Raw genomic sequence first — 17,500 nt, forward strand, 5'->3', positions numbered from 1 at the left:
TACCAATGGGTCAGGACCCTACCTCTCACTAATAGCAAAGGGTCAAGGCCCTGCCTCTCACTAATAGCAATGGGTCAGGGCCCTACCTTTCACTAATAGCAATGGATCCGGACCTTGCCTCTCACCAATACACAGGACTTGGGACCCCTAGCTCACACCAATACACAGTGATCAGGAAACTACCTCTCACTAATAGCAAAGGCTCAGGACCCCTCCCTCACACCAATACACAGTGATCAGGACACCATCTCTCACTAATACCAATGGGTCAGGACCCTACCTCTCACTAACACTAATGGGTCAGGACCCTATCTCTCACTAACACTAATGGGTCAGGACCCTATCTCTCACTAACACTAATGGGTCAGGACCCTACCTCTCACTAACACCAATGGGTCAGAACCCTACCTCTCACTAACACCAATGGGTCAGAACCCTACCTCTCACTAACACCAATGGGTCAGAACCCTACTTCTCACTAACACCAATGGGTCAGGACCCTACCTATCACTATTACCAATGGGTACCTCTCACTAATACCAATGGGTCAGAACCCTACCTCTCACTAATACCAATGGGTCAGGACCCTACCTCTCACTAACAGCAATGGGTCAGGACCCTACTTCTCACTAGTACCAATGGGGCAGGACCCTACCTCTCACTAATGCTAATGGATCAGGACTCTACCTCTCACTAATACTAATGGGTCAGGACCCACACAGTGATCGGGACATTATATCTCACTAATACAAAGTTATCAGGACTAAACTTAAGACCTCCTCCTAACACAAAGGGCAGAAGACAGAAGCTTCATGTAGAAGACTACGTGGGCACCAGAAAAACTCCCGGTGTAAACTTTACTGTTCCCATAGGGTACCATTTAACAGACTGCACTTTGCTATAGAGTGATGGCTACCGATTCCCTATGGTGGACAAATGTCACGGCACCCATACAAGCAGTGATACCTCATTTGCCCGACAGGGGCTGCTTTGTAGATTTAGCCTAAGAAAACTGAGAATGGTTTACTTTGATCTTGCTGGTCTGAAAGTATTTCTATTTTGAAGCTCATTATTATGTAGAACGTCTCCCTCCGTATGTATGAAGAAGGGGACGTATAGACATCCACATGTTCAATTCTCATGCCTAATAAAACTTTGCACATCGTACATCTTATTCAATGTTATCTTGGGAAAGAAACAGCCTTAAGTTTTCCGATCAATGGTTGGAAAGTTTCAGATTATAAGAACAGGGGGACTTGAGTACCCCCTCCCCCTACGCTCCCTCCCCCGCCCTTCAAAGGGCCAACAGTAATTACCCAGCTAGGGCGACTGAGCATGAATCCTCAATATTAGAAAGAGAAAAGACAGCACTGCCGAAAAAATATCACATGGACACGTAGCAAGTGACAAACACACTAATTCCTGTGACAGATATACAGAGGACTCTGAACCGGCGAACAGACCAACACGTATCCTGTCTGTCCTGCAGGAACACAAGGCTCACATATAGGGCACGTCCATGGATAGATGTACACAGCTAGTCACAACGAAACACACAGCCACAGGCGACAATAACACACACACAGCACTTAAAGGTAAAACAGCACAGTAACGCTGACACAAAGTGACATCACTGGCACTCATCAATCACTGCTACACGTGCGGGCTGATCATCCCGACATGTACACTGACATGCACAAAACGACATTCAGACCGCAAAGTGTGAAAGTAATACCCAGACTGGGACTTGGCACGTGCGTTATTACCAGACCCGGGGTGCAGATTTATGTGAGTAGAGGGGGTACCCCACCAGGGCTCCAGTGCCCCTCTGCCCCAAAGAAAGACTTCAGTATTAGACACAAAGGTTGGTGTGCCATTACAGATTTTGTATTGGGACCCCGGATATTACACCATTGGGCTATACTTTTACCCATATTTAAATGCATTGTATTAACCCCTTTGTAATTAGGCAATATTGTGGGAGTTTTTTTTGCATTTTCGTTTTTTTTCCTTCTACTCTTCCAAGAGCCATGACTTTATATGTTTCTCTCTATCAGCGTAGACGTATGAGGGTTTGGCTTTAGTTTTTAATGGGAACATTCATTTTACCAAATACTATAGTGAAATACAGTTAAAAAAAATCCAAAATGAGGAGAAATTAATGCAGTGAAAGTTCCCTGGCAATACGATTCTGCAATTTGGTAAGATTACGGCAATATCAAATTTATATGTATATGTTATTATTATTATTATTTTAGACAAAACGGAGGAAAATTTGAGTTTTATGCTTAAAAAATAAATGTTTACTAATACACATAGACAATAACTGAAATCAATCTGAACCGTACAAGTGTAATGGGTATTAGAAAGACGCCTCCATTGTATTTAGTAAAGGCAATTACTGTATGTGTTTGTTAGAAACCTTTGTATAATAAACCTTTATTTACTAAAAGGGATCCTGTCAGCAGGATTGTGCACAGTAACCTACAGACAGTGTCAGGTCGGCGCCGTTATACTGAATAAAATGATACCTTGGTTGATGAAATCAGTATTGTGGCTGTTGTGCAATCTTTATTTTCAGTTTTGCGTTAATGATATGCTCGTGTCCTAAGCCGGGATTCTTGTATGTGGTGCTCTGAATAGCTATTCATAATGCAGACTGCTATCAGGTCACTGCTCCCTCAATGAGATGCCCCCTAGTTTGCATAATGAATATACTAATGTGTATATTTGAAAAAAAGCATGTCACTTCATCAAAATGGCGGCGCTTGGGCACTATCACTTGTCAGTTACTGCCTATTATCTTGTGCTGTTGGAATGAAACAAAAATCACCATCAAAATGGCACCACCAGCTGAGCCTGCGCATTAGCATCTATCGCGTTCCGATAGATGCTACTGTGCAAGCGCCTCCTTAGCCGGCTCCTAGTTGCTGCAGACAAAAAAAAAATTTACACTACATCAAAATGGCGCCTGCGCATTAGCATCTAGCGCGTACCAATAGGCTGGGTGTGTAGACTTGTGCAGTGTGGGCATCACGCCTGTGCAGGGCTGGCCAGGACCGTTTGTTTTTCAGTTCAATTAGGAAGACTTCCTTTCCAATACAAACTCTTTACTGGGTGGTAACTTAACAAGGATTATATACAAGCGATAGCAGATACAAAGTCTTATGGACGTTTCCTTCACAGTACATAGCATTTTCACTTTCAATGTCCTTCCTCTGCAGTCCACACCAGGCCAAGTGAGGCTCACCGTTTCGTCCTACTCTGCCATAACCCAGTTTAATACTCCAGTTCTGATCAGCAAGTTTCCTTACTTGGTCTTTGCTTCCATGTCCTATTTCTTCCACTACTGGCACCCATGCACTTGGGACCCTCACTAGTCCGTCTTACGCAGTCCTGCTTAGGTCCATTACCTGCTTAGGTCAAGGGTTCGTGACCCGGCGTCCTATCTGAGGACACCTCACGGAAGGACACTGTCTCGTCAGTCACTTCTCTTTAGGATCACGCTGTCCCTCGTCATTTGTCTCCTCTGAACTGAGGGTCACCCTTTTTATGTGGCTCTGCTCACTTTACTTTCCAAACCCTATCTGCCTAACAGGAAGTAGTCACTTATCCTAACACTAAACCCACTATGGGTTAGTCCCAAACATTAACTATATCTTAGCCTAATCTCACCACCTAAAGTACAATCGACTATCTATTGATATTTCACCTATCCTATACAATAGGCCCTACACTATACTGTACATTACTTATCTTACATCACAACACAAGTCACATGACAAGATATATACAGAGACGCATTACATAATACACATTAGGCCGGTTTCACATTAGCGCTTTTTAAGCGCACGCACTGCCGGGGGTAGCTCCGCCCCCGAGCCGGCTCTCTGCCCGGCGTGCCCGCCCCTTGCTTATAGCGCCGCCTCCTAGCGGACAGCGGCGCCTGCGATCAGCGCACCCTATCTTTAGCATAGGGTGCGCAGATCGTGCGCAGGCCGTGCGCTAGTTGCGCTTTGACCTGCGCTGCGCACTTTTGACGGTGCGCCGTGCGCGCCAAAATCGAACTTTTCGGATTTTGGCGCGCACGGCGCACCGTCAGAAGTGCGCAGCGCAGGTCAAAGCGCAACTAGCGCACGGCCTGCGCACGATCTGCGCACCCTATGCTAAAGATAGGGTGCGCCGATCGCAGGCGCCGCTGTCCGCTAGGAGGCGGCGCTATAAGCAAGGGGCGGGCACGCCGGGCAGAGAGCCGGCTCGGGGGCGGAGCTACCCCCGGCCGTGCGTGCGCTTAAAAAGCGCTAATGTGAAACCGGCCTTACACATGATGCAATTGGTGTCTTCAGCGGTAGGAACGAGACACACAGTCCACCATTCTTACTACTACACCACCAATGGTTTTTCTCCTTAGAAGTGTGAATATTTCTGTCCATAATTTTTACAATGGTCGCCTTTTATCTATAAATACAGTACAACTGGGCCATTATTAATATTGTCTATAGAGACTGTCTCTGTTGCCCACAGCAACCAATCAGATATCAGCTTTCATTTTTTTAAACAGCTCTTGTAAAATGAAAGATGTGCTGTGATTGTTGCCAAGAGTAACCAAAGAGCTAGGAGAAGACACATAGGGGAATATTATCTGAAGCAGAATGGAGGATTAGAAAGTGGAAGGATGTAGGGGCAGACAAGTATTCTACAGCATTTATTGATATACCGTACTATTAGAAACTATGCACAGACCTGTTATCTGTGCATAGGGAAGGTGAGGAGAGAGGGCGCTAGGAGAAGCAGGTGGTTGTGGGTAATGAAGTTTACAGTGGTCACATGAAGGACCGCCCACTTGACACTGGCTAGGCTTCACGGGAACACCAAGATGGATGTAACAGGGGTCTCAGCACGCCCGTGCCTGCAATGGCAACCCATCAGTTCCCGCGGGATTCGTGTTACGGCTAGCTCACTAGGTACCTAACTAGGATCACAGGATTTAAATATCACTGTTAAGAGATTCACAGCAGCATTTAAGTGGCTAAACAGCTGTATATCATAGTCGACACTTGTGTGAAGGTCTGAGTTCTTCATCTAACTCCTTACATCCACACACGAACCATGACGTAATTGTAGATCAGGGGGCAAAAAAGGTTCAAATAAAAATAACTCGGAGAATGGAGTTTCTTCTCCTACATGTGAAATCACTAGGTTAAAGGGTTATTCCCACCATAGCAATATATATATTTTTTTTACAAAGTACAGTACCTGCACGACCATTATTAAAACACAGTACAAGCCCAACAGAAAGATTCTTTCTTGTACCTTTGTGCCTTTTTTATTATGGGCAGTATTATTCTTATCAACTAAAACTAGATTTCAGAGCACCACACTGCTTCTCCTCAGTGCTGCAGACCCCTCAATCTGCACTTCCATGTGCTACCATTTAGGGATCGATCTGTGAGCTGTGCTATGACCTGGCTGGCACATATTAGACAAAGTCATTAGGTGCATCTGAGCAAGGTTGATCAACAGAATTAGAACTACTGGGAGAGGGATCCAGAGGCAACAATGGGTAAAAAGAGCGCTGGGGGGAGTCATAATTAAATGGCTGCAAAAGGGTTATTCCAGAGGGAGGGGACTGGTGGTGTCTGCCAACATAGGAAGTGATGATTTTCTATCTCTTCAGTACCTGGAGGTCATTAATTGGCTGCAGAGTGAGGTAACTGATGAACAGGACATGACTTACAGTCCCAGTAGACCACCAGCGTGGCGGGGGTTAGAGTGGTAAGTACAACCTCTTTCTTTATAATTTAACAATTCTTTCCCTCGGGACAGTTTTGGAAAAAGTAATAGACTGCTTTCTCCGAGTACATTGACACGCTCCAGTGCACTTTTAGCCCAATTTGCATACAACTTTAATGCTAGATTTCTCATGACAGGTACATCAGATCTCTAAAAAAAAAAAAAAAGGCTCATTTATACTGGGGGATGAGCATCTTACAGCTATACTTCTAATAAATGTACAATCAGGCTGACAGGTTCCCTATCATTTCAATTTCTCAAACTTCCAAGTGTTAATGAGGCACCACCAGCTGATCACCACAGGACGGGCTTCTTTAACCTTACAATTAGCTGGAAGCACTGAAAAAAAAATGAGCTAATGCTGACATTTGACATAAAGATGACAGTGTTAACAAGTGGACATTCGCTTTAGGCATGGGCTTCACACTTGCACTGACAATATCCTGGCTGCCCCAGTAAAGGGAATGGTAGGATACTCTGGGACAAAAAGAGACACACATCATATTCTAATGTGGAGAGACGGTGTCGAGCAAGCCCTAACCATAATGATCTGTTCAAAAACTACAATCCTCCGAATTAAGTTAAAAAAGAAAAAAATTGCATAGCGGAGCTGTTTGCAAATGGATTCGTTAGTAAGTTGGGAACTTCATCTAGTGGCAGCTTTAGGTATTACCACTTATCCACTATATCACATGCGGGCTACAATAAGAATAGAATCGCAGACCCAAAATATATATTTGGGTGGAGTGCTAAAAATGCCACATTTTATAATTTCTATCATGGTCAACAACGCATTTATAAACCCCACTGATTTTATTGGGTTGCTGAAACTGGCGTATACATAGCCGAGTACTGTGTGATATTTTCTGGGGCAGTGCAGGTCCTAAAGGTCCAGTTTTTGCCCGTAAGCTATGATTAGGTAGAATTGGAAACAGGAACAATGCTATTCTAAAATTTTGTATATATACTGTATATACATACACACATATAAATATATATACACATACATATACATAGTATGTGTGGAATGCAGAAATGGTTTTGAAGCCCGACAGTCTCATGAGATACGAAGCAGCCTGGCACAGGGTAAATAAAATGATGCACAATGCTGGCTAGGAGATAGTGATTGCCAGTTTTCTCGTGCATAAGGCTGGCATGAATCTGTATGTAGGATTCTTGTCCTGTATTCGTGGGGAGCCTGGCATTACTAATGACAAGTCTGGCATTGTGGATGACAAGCCTTATGGCAGCATTTTGAATAATGAAAGCTGTGTATGGTTGTGCAGTGTGGAGGAAGGTGGCGATACCATGGGCACATATTACAGCTATACTGCATGAACCTGTTCATAGACACTGGCTGCAGAAATAACAACTTGTAAACGACTATGTGTCAGGCCTGAGATATATATTTTGGAAAAAGCATTAAAAAAATTTGTCCCCACTGGATGCTGTAAAATTCTTATCCTACCATCATTGTTTCCCCATCATTTCCCCAGTCCTGCACGCTCGGTGCCTTGGGGTGATCCTCGACTTCAAACCACATATCGAAGCCCTCGCCTCCTCCTGCCACCTCAAACTCAAAAATATTTCCCGGATCCGCTCATTCCTCAACCACGAAACCACAAAAACACTAGTGCATGCTCTTATCTCCCGCCTCGACTACTGCAACATCCTACTCTCTGGCCTCCCCTGTAGCACCACTCCAGTCCATCCTACACTCTGCTGCCCGACTAATTATTATTATTATTATTATTATTTATTGTTATAGCGCCATTTATTCCATGGCGCTTTACATGTGAGGGGGGTATACATAAAAACAAGTACAATAATCTTAAACAATACAAGTCATAACTGGTACAGGAGGAGAGAGGACCCTGCCCGCGAGGGCTCACAATCTTCAAGGGATGGGTGATAATACAGTAGGCGAGGGTAGAGCTGGTCGTGCAGCGGTTTGGTCGATCGGTGGTTACTGCAGGTTATAGGCTTGTCGGAAGAGGTGGGTCTTCAGGCTCTTTTTGAAGGTTTCGATAAGAGGTGAGAGTCTGATATGTTGTGGTAGAGAGTTCCAGAGTAGGGGTGATGCGTGAGAGAAATCTTGTATGCGATTGTGGGAAGAGGAGATAAGAGGGGAGTAGAGAAGGAGATCTTGTGAGGATCGGAGGTTGCGTGCAGGAAAGTACCGGGAGACGAGGTCACAGATGTATGGAGGAGACAAGTTGTGGATGGCTTTGTATGTCATGGTTAGGGTTTTGTAATGGAGTCTCTGGGCAATTGGGAGCCAGTGAAGGGATTGACAGAGGGGAGAAGCTGGGGAATAGCGGGGGGACAGGTGGATTAGTCGGGCAGCAGAGTTTAGAATAGATTGGAGGGGTGCGAGAGTGTTTGAGGGGAGGCCGCAGAGCATGAGGTTGCAGTAGTCAAGGCGAGAGATGATGAGGGCATGGACTAGGGTTTTTGCAGATTCTTGGGTGAGGAATGAACGGATGCGTGAAATATTTTTGAGTTGAAGTCGGCAGGAAGTGGAAAGGGTTTGGATATGTGGTTTGAAGGAGAGATCAGCATCAAGGATTACTCCGAGGCAGCGAGCTTGTGGGACTGGGGAGAGTGGGCAGTCATTTACTGTAATTGATAGGTTCGTAGGGGGGGTCACGTGAGATGGGGGAAAGATGATGAATTCTGTTTTGTCCATGTTGAGTTTCAGATATCTAGTGGAGAAGAAGGATGAAATAGTGGACAGACATTGAGGGATTCTGGTTAGTAGGGAGGTGATATCTGGTCCAGAGATGTAGATCTGTGTGTCATCAGCATAAAGATGATACTGAAAGCCATGAGATTCTATGAGCTGTCCCAGGCCAAAGGTGTAAATAGAGAACAGCAGGGGCCCTAGGACTGAACCTTGTGGGACTCCGACAGATAGGGGGCGAGGTGAGGAGGTGGTGTGTGAGTGGGAGACGCTGAATGTCCGGTCTGTTAGGTATGATGAGATCCAGGAGAGGGCCAAGTCTGTGATGCCGAGGGATGAGAGGGTCTGTAATAATAGGGAATGGTCCACTGTGTCAAAGGCAGCCGACAGGTCCAGGAGGAGGAGGACAGAGTAGTGTCGCTTGCTCTATGCAGTTAAGAGGTCATTGGTGACCTTAGTAAGGGCAGTTTCAGTGGAGTGGTGTGACCGGAAGCCAGATTGTAAGCGGTCGAAGAGGGAGCAAGAAGAGAGATGGGAGGACAGTTCAAGGTAGACGTGTTGTTCCAGTAGCTTGGAGGCGTATGGGAGAAGTGATATAGGGCGATAGCTTGATGCAGAGGATGGGTCAAGAGAGGGCTTTTTGAGGATAGGTGTGATGGAGGCATGTTTAAAGCTTGAGGGGAAAACACCAGTTGTTAGTGATAGGTTGAAGAGATGGGTTAGGGTTGGGATGAAGACTGTGGTGAGGTTTGGGATGAAGTGGGATGGGATCGGGTCGAGTGCACAGGTGGTGAGATGTGATCTTGAGAGTAGAGTGGAGAGTCGATCTTCTGTAATGGTGGAGAAGTTGGTTTTGAAGGTGGAGGGCTGGGAAGTCGGGAGGAAGGGCTCTGGGGGTTGTTGACCAAAACTGTCCCTGATGTTATCAATTTTCTGCTTGAAAAATGAGGCAAAGTCTTCAGCTGAGATGAGTGGGGAGGGAGGAGGTGCTGGGGGGCGGAGGAGAGAATTGAAGGTGTTGAATAACTGTTTAGGGTTGTGAGACAGGGAGGATATGAGAGATGAGAAGTAGGTTTGTTTAGCTGTGGCGAGTGTGGTCTTGAAAGTAGTGAGGGACTATTTGAATGCGATGAAATGCTCGTTGGAGTGGGATCTTTTCCATCTGCGCTCAGCAGCCCTGGAAGCTCGCCTCAGCTCTTTGGTCAGGCTGGTGTGCCAGGGCTGTCTGTTGATTTTGCGAGTTTTGGTATGTGTAAGTGGGGCAGCGGATTCCAAAGCTACAGCTATTGTGGTGTTATATAGAGCGGCAGCGTCATCCGCATTGTGTAAGGAACTTATATCTGTAAGAGGGAGGAGGGATTCGGAGAATGAGTGTAGGTCAAGGTGTTTAAGATTCCTGCGAGGGTGTGAAAGTTTGTGGGGTGGGGATTGTAGACATGGAGTGAAGAGGGAAGAGAATGTGAGCAGGTTGTGGTCAGAGAGAGGAAGAGGTGAGTTAGAGAGGTTAGATAGGGAGCAGAGGCGGGTGAAGATGAGGTCCAGTGTGTGGCCATCTTTGTGGGTGGCTGTAGAAGACCATTGAGTGAGGCCGAAGGAGGAAGTGAGAGATAGAAGTTTAGTGGCAGCTGAGAGGGAAGTGTCAATGGGGATGTTGAAGTCGCCCATGATGATGGTAGGGATGTCCGCGGAAAGGAAATGAAGTAACCAGGTGGTGAAGTGGTCAAAGAAGGTGGTGGCTGGCCCTGGGGGGCGGTAGATGACAGCCAGTTGGAGGTTGGAGGGGGAGTAGATGCGCACAGAGTGCACCTCAAAGGAAGGGAGGGTAACAGAGGGTGGCAGTGGGATTGGGGTGAAGGAGCAGGTATCTGACAGGAGAAAACCAACTCCTCCACCATGTTTGCTGCTGGGGCGGGGGGTGTGAGAAAGGTGGAAGCCGCCATACGAAAGTGCAGCAGGAGAGGCTGTGTCAGAAGGGGTGAGCCAGGTTTCGGTGATGGCGAGGAAGGAGAGTTTGGTAGTAACAAAAAGATCATGGATGTAGGAAAGCTTGTTGCAGACAGAGCGAGCGTTCCACAGAGCTCCTGTTAGTGGGACTGGGGAAGCGGGGGCTGGGTGAATGGGTATAAGGTTGGAGAGGTTACGGAAGGTTGTGATAGAGCGTGGATGGGAGGTAGAAATGACTGTGGGAATGTGGTGAGGAGGACCAGGATTTGGAGAGATATCACCAGCAGTGAGAAGGAGCAGAGAAAGTGTTAGCAGGTGGGAGCAGGAGAGGGCATGAGGGGGCTGTCTGTGTTTGGAGACAGAGGATTGTATGTTAAGGAACAGTTTTGAGGCGGAGGTGAGGTGGATGGGGAGGATTGAAGAAGAGATGAACAGTTCCTGAACAGAACAGACTAATCCACCTGTCTCCCCGCTTCTCCCCCTATGCCAAGCCCTTCACTGGCTTCCTATTGCCCCGAGGCTCCAATTCAAGACCCTAACCATGACATACAAAGCCATCCACAACCTGTCCCCTCCATACATCTGTGACATGGTCTCTAGGTACCTACCCGCACACAACCTTCGATCCTCTCAAGATCTCCTTCTCTACTCCCCCCTTATCTCTTCTTCACACAACCGCATTCAAGACTTCTCCCGTGCTTCCCCCATACTCTGGAACTCTCTGCTGCAACACATCAGACTCTCACCATCAACGGAAACCTTCAAGAAGAACCTGAAGGCCCACCTGTTCCGACAAGCCTACAGCCTGCAATGATCCTCGGTCTACTGAACCACCGCACGACCAGCTCTACCCTCTCCTAATGTATCCTCACCCGTCCCTGTAGACTGTGAGCCCTCGCGGGCAGGGTCCTCTCTCCTTATGTACTTGTGTGTCCCTTGTCTTACACATGTCTATTGTACTTGTCTATATTTCCCCTTTTCACAGGTAAAGCGCCATGGAATAAATGGCGCTATATAAATGTATAATAATAATAATAATAATAATAATAATAGTCTGTACTGCAACAACCCGTTAGTAAATTATTTAAAGGGAACGGTTACTGTAGTCTGCTGCTGCCCTTATCCCAAGTCTAATAAGTCTGAGAACTATCCCAATCCTCATGACCTGTAACTTCACATCACTCAGTTTGATAATGCGATTCATCTTAAACCGGCATTCTGCCAACACTATGGAAGCTGGGACATCCTAAAATTCCCAGAAGGAATTGCCTGCCCTAAATTGAATGCCTATATATCTGATGTGCCTTTCTGTAGTTTTACAGACAGGAGAGATCGAGCAAAGACACAAAGGCCCACTACCACTACTCCTCCTGTGATCTGTCTCCACAGCTGCCAGAGACAAATTACACTTGAAAACAGGCAGTGGAAAACAAGGAATAAAGACACTAGTGTTTGCAGGTAAGGGAACAATTTTTAAATCAAGCCATTTGCAGATTGTCTATCACATTATCTTAGTTAGGAAGCAGTTATCCTAGGCTTTTATAGTGACGCTCAATAAATCCATGTTTGACACCATGGGGGCAGTATATTCTGTCAATTCCTTGGACCTTTTACTCCAGATCTTTTCTTTTTTTAGTAGTTAGTACTTGTCTGACAGCTAATGCCAACCAATGTAACTCTCTTAGGGGGTTGCTTTATCTGTCACCTGGTCATCCAGAGGTTCCTCCACCCTCCTGACAGCAGCTAATCGCAGGGAAAGAACGCTCCACTTCTGTTCTCATCACCGATGGTGGCTGTGAAATAGGATCTAGCAATGTGCAATCCATCACGTGTCAATCAGACCAGAGCCTTCATCCACCTCATGTAAGAGAAAACAAGGGATGCTGGGAAGTGTAGTTCAGGAGTGAGGAAAGTAGCAGGAAACTTCGCCATCACCTAGGTTCTTAAAAGGAATCAATATTGATGTCAGCCTGAGACAAAAAAAAGTAAGACATGAGATTTGTAACAAAGAATTATAGCAGTTTTATTGCACGTTAGTAAACCCCCCCTCCCCCGGTAAATGCTGGAAAACCTATGCCTGAAAACCTTGGGACCTTTTATACATTGTGTGTGCGGATCATGGTACCGATTCTGGAGACACACGACTGTGTGCGTCCATCCTGCCTGGTGTGTATGGCCGCTGACTAGATATGATCCTGCTACTTCTAATTGTTCATCATTGTCTGTGAGAGGTGACAGGGCTCGAGCGGCCAGCAGTTTTGTCGGGTTACACGTTCTGCACTCCGGTCACGTAACGACAGTGAGATGTGCTGCGACGGCCATAAGATTGGGTGGTCTCCCTCCTTTCCGCTGATCCGTGTTTGATCAGGAAAAGAACAATCTGATAAAATCCGCCCCCTGCACCTTCTCCCAGGTCGATAAAACACCTCTCGTCTTCACTAACAAGCACCGAAAATCCAAACTATGCCACGCTGCCACCCGCTGACCACAGTGGGAAACTACACTAAACTACACCAACATCAGACACATTACATGGTTCTAAGGCGAGAGCCACACGACTTCTGCCATGCTGTGCACGACTGAGACAAGCTGCATTCTCTAGGAGCCAGGCCCTTTCCAATAAGCCCAGAATAGGAGGAACGCACTTTCCTAAGAATGGTCATTGGCACAAGTAAACATGAAAGCGATTAACCAACGAATTCGGAAATGTCTAAAAATGGTCGGTAAACACGGGATGTTCTCCTGACAGTATGCAAAGTATTGGAGGACAGAACAAGAATACTAACAAATGTTCAACACCATATAGTCTGCATCATTCAGTGATTACGACCCTCGATCAGGTAGGGAATCTGCCCATGCAAAAGGAGTATTTCTAGCTACAGCTGGTAGCTGCAAAGTTGTGGAATATGTCCCATTTTCTCTTAAAGGCAAGGGCTACGCATCGGCAGTGATAACTGGCAAAAAGATAATCACAACGCTGACGCAGTGCAGCCAAAAATCATTTTATGTTCACGCTACATCAAAGAATATTGGGGTTGCTACCTGCAAGATACCATGACAAACAAGTCACAAAAAGTTGGATTTTTTTTCTTTTACGGCTTGCTTGTTGCAGTATCTTTGCCAGTCACAATATGAACCCATTCCCCTACATTAGGGGTGGCTAATTAATTTTCCCGAGGCGCCATGCGATACCATGACTGTTGTGAAGGGCCAAACCTATAGGCTCAAATTAATTCTGATCAATATTAACATATTAATTACAATTACTTATATTAATTTGTACAACTTAATACTGAGCAGAAGTATGCTGACACCCCCCCCTTATAGCATATGAGCTAACACACAGCCCCCTATATGCCATGTGAGGCCCCACACAGCCTCCATATATACAGTGTGAGCCTCTCATAGCCTCCTATATACATACAAATATCCCATACACATGAAAAAAAACACCACATACTCACCTCGCTCCTGTTCCCCCGGCGCACTGCTCCTGTCTCCCCTGTCTCAGCAGCAGTACGATGAGTTGAGGTAATTGCGTCTGCTGTCTCCCACGCTGATTGTTAGATGGAGCCGGCGGTTTCGCCATCCACTAATGTATTCAATGCTGTCTGCATCCTGGAGACAGCGGTAACGGAGGGCGGCAGCGAATGGATGACAGGTTGGTGAGGGCATGGTGCGGCCTGTTGGCCACTGTTTAAGCCCTTTGGTTGTCTTGGTCCACCCGCAGGCCCGACTGGAACAGCCAGAAGGGCGGATCTGGCCTACACGATGTTGCAATGTAGCAGTGGCACAGAGCAATCTTTGGTCGTTTGTCCTTACCAAAGTCACTGTGTAGCCCCCAATACTACAATATTGCAATGCAGGCTGCCATGCTCAAGTGGTGTGGCCAGTATCACTGTGTAGTCTTAGCCTAAATTACTGTGAATTCAGTACATCAGCTCTTTACATGTAAAATGACATCAGTATTATATAAAGGACACATTGTCTATCATTTGTTTTAATCAATGAACCATAGATGAAATATGGCAGTCTGCTCCTGCCTTTAAAAGCATAGTCCCAGCAAAATATAAGACTTTAATTAGTTCCACTCTATTTAAAAAATAATCCATAAGAATTAAATACTTGATGTGTGTTACAGAAAAAATAAGCTAATTTTGCTTTAGCAGGAAGACTAAAAGCTACAGCTGATGAACACATGGTATCCACCGATCTCATTCACCCTGTAAATCTCTTTAATGTTTATTAGCTATGTAATAAAAATATATATATATAATGTAATAATGTAATTCTCTGTGTAGTGACTTACATAGCAAATTCTTCTTTGCATTTCCACAATACAGCCAGCAGAGGGGGCAATAAAATTTCTTGATGCAGAATTTGGGCTGCATGAGTTATGCCAATGGATGCAGAGTAGTCATCTTAATGACTTCCACATTAGAGTTTATCTAGAAATACATTGTTAAAATCAGCTAAAATCCAACGGAAGCCATTTACAAGAGGAAAAGATTAAAATCTAATGTATCCCAGTCAGTCTATCATTCTGCACTTGGCTGGCGTTCACTGCCATAACCGCCTTAGCAGGCTCCACATCAGCGCCACCAGCCCAGCACCTACAGTCACGGCAGCAATGCGAGTTGGAAGGTATCCTAGCGAAGACTCCAGTCGATGGTGGAGTTGCAGGACTTGCCGCCGCATACTGTCCCGGTCGCCGGAGTTATCGATGACGTGATCAGCTAGTGGCAATTTGCTATCAATGGGAAGCTGAGCGGCTAAACGTTTCTGGACCTCCTCCCGGGAGAGACCGCTTCTCCGGATCAATCTGTCAACCTGAGTCTGTGGGTCACTGCAAGAGAGTCAAAAACATTTTGGCTTAAAATAATAAAAAGAAAAAATAAATAAACACATTTAGAAAAGGTAAAACTTTATTTATCCTTTCCTCTAGGCTGGGCTACACTACAGAGAGATCCAATAACACGTACGTCAGGCCCGGCGTTGTCATGAAGACCTGTTGTGGATCAGAAGTACAACAATGCATACAGGAATTGTCAGTACATTGTCTTTGGACATTTTATGTATTACTTTTATGCCAAAATAAATAAGTGATAAGTGTCTACTCGATGGGGGTCTGACCGCTGGAACCCTCACCGATCATAAAAGAGGAGATTGCTGGAAAAAACCTTTAAAGTACAGGCTTTAAGCTGCATTACTGAGAAATTCTGACGACGTCTGCCAGGCGCACGGAGACTGGAGATGAGGGAAGCAAATTGAGACAAACTGAATTTGCATCAATTAAAACAAACGATAAAAAAAAAAAGAAGATAATCCTTTATTTGATTTCTTTGTGACTTGCTTTGAATCATAGAATCGTAGAGTTGGAAGGGACCTCTTGGGCCATCTGGTCCAACCCCCTGCTCAAAGCAGGATTCGCTAAATCATCCCAGACAGATGTCTGTCCAGCCTCTGTTTGAAGACTTCCATTGAAGGAGAACTCACCACTTCTCGTGGCAGCTTGTTCCACTCATTGATCACTCTAACTGTCAAAAAGTTTTTTCTAATATCTAATCTGTGTCTCCTCCCATTCAGTTTCATCCCATTGCTTCTAGTCTTTCCTTGTGCAAATGAGAATAAAGTTGATCCCTCTACAATGTGACAGCCCTTCAGATATTTGTTGACAACTATTAAGTCTCCTCTCAGTCTTCTCTTTTGCAAACTAAACAATCCCATTCACAATTGTGTGAATTTAGCAAAATGTTGGCAGTATGAACGCCATTTTAATGATTTGTAAAAAAAAAAAAAAAACCTGAAAAAGAGTTGAAAAGTAAAAATACTTATACTCACCTTGCCACTGACCTGTCCTGCGACCGCAGCCCCCTCCTGGCCTCTTTCCATCAACGCAACATCCTCTTCTGACATCTTCACACTGCATTCCAGCGCTGAGTAGGCTTTTGGAGGTCGTCGAAATCATGACAACACAGGCTCACTCAGCACTGGAAGTCCAGAGTGAGAATGCCGGAAAGAGAAGTCTCGCTGAAGGTAAGAAGAGGCCAGATGGAGCTTCGTGGAGGACCGGATGGGGCGGTTAAAACAGGACCCATGAGAAGCGAGACAAGTATTTTTTTTTCATCCGTTTATTATACTCTTCGATTTGAGGATACCCTAAGTCAGTGTCCCCCAAAGTCCAGTCCTCAAGGGCCACCAACAGGTCATGTTTTCAGGACTTCCTTAGTATTGCACAGGGGATGGAATTCTTGTCTGTCCACGTGTTGCATTTATCAACTTGGCCATATTAAGGAAATCCCAAAAACATGACCTGTTGGTGGCTCTTGAGCACCGGAGTTGAGGAACACTGCCCTAAGGCATAATAATGAACATTCAATTAGCATTGAATAGCTTTGATTCAAATTCTAATTGTGGCTTAATAGAAACGTTTTATGGATACTAAATGGATTACATACAAAATTTTGCTACTTCTGTTGTTTTCAAGCAGTTTCTGCCAGACATGACAAAATGGGCAGAGCTGGGGCAGAATGGGGTGTGGCGACCGCTGCAAGTCAAATTCATGATGAGCGGCATTTGCTATGCCACAAATTTTATTCCAGCAGGGGCTGGAGTAGGATTTGTGGTGAGGCGCACACAGAGGTGTTCGCCACGCTGATCCGACGATCCAGATTCATGAAGAGGCGTAGATGTATGTGACTTCAGCAGGACCCCTCATCAAGACCGGCATGAACAACGCTGGTTTTGATGAATTGGAGCCTAATGTCTACATCACAACACCAGACAAGACTTATGTGCAGAATATTCTCATTAAAACTCCTCAGGTTTTGTTCTGCAACTTCATGCTATTTTTTTTCTTCTGGTAGGGCTTACTCCATGGAGGACATTTCCTCCTGAAAAGTAAAATAATCTACACTAATTGTTTCTGATACATCTGTTACACAAAGGGGTGTGGGGTATACTACATAACTAGGAGTCAACTCATGTGGTAGCAGTCATGGGGGTGACCACATTTACAGCCAGAGTCTACCAGAAACGGAAAGATAGCCTTGCAAATTTTGACCAGAAAGAGAAGTGTTT

General features: G+C 45.4%; 1 protein-coding gene across 5 annotated transcripts in view; it reads right to left on the minus strand.

Moving 5' to 3' along the window:
* Nucleotides 1-14,404: 14,404 nt before the first annotated feature.
* Nucleotides 14,405-17,500, minus strand: part of DCAKD (dephospho-CoA kinase domain containing) — a 37,423-nt gene continuing 34,327 nt past the window's right edge. For all 5 annotated transcript variants that reach the window (XM_073572877.1, XM_073572874.1, XM_073572875.1 and 2 more), the window contains exon 5: nt 14,405-15,266. In XM_073572877.1, the coding sequence (XP_073428978.1) occupies nt 14,981-15,266 (286 nt within the window). In that variant the 3' untranslated portion in view covers nt 14,405-14,980. The remainder of the gene's footprint in view (nt 15,267-17,500) is intronic.

Source organism: Dendrobates tinctorius, unplaced genomic scaffold (assembly GCF_039654945.1).
Source record: "Dendrobates tinctorius isolate UK_male_01 unplaced genomic scaffold, ASM3965494v1 ptg000032l, whole genome shotgun sequence".
In the NCBI taxonomy this organism is placed as follows: Eukaryota; Metazoa; Chordata; class Amphibia; order Anura; family Dendrobatidae; genus Dendrobates; species Dendrobates tinctorius.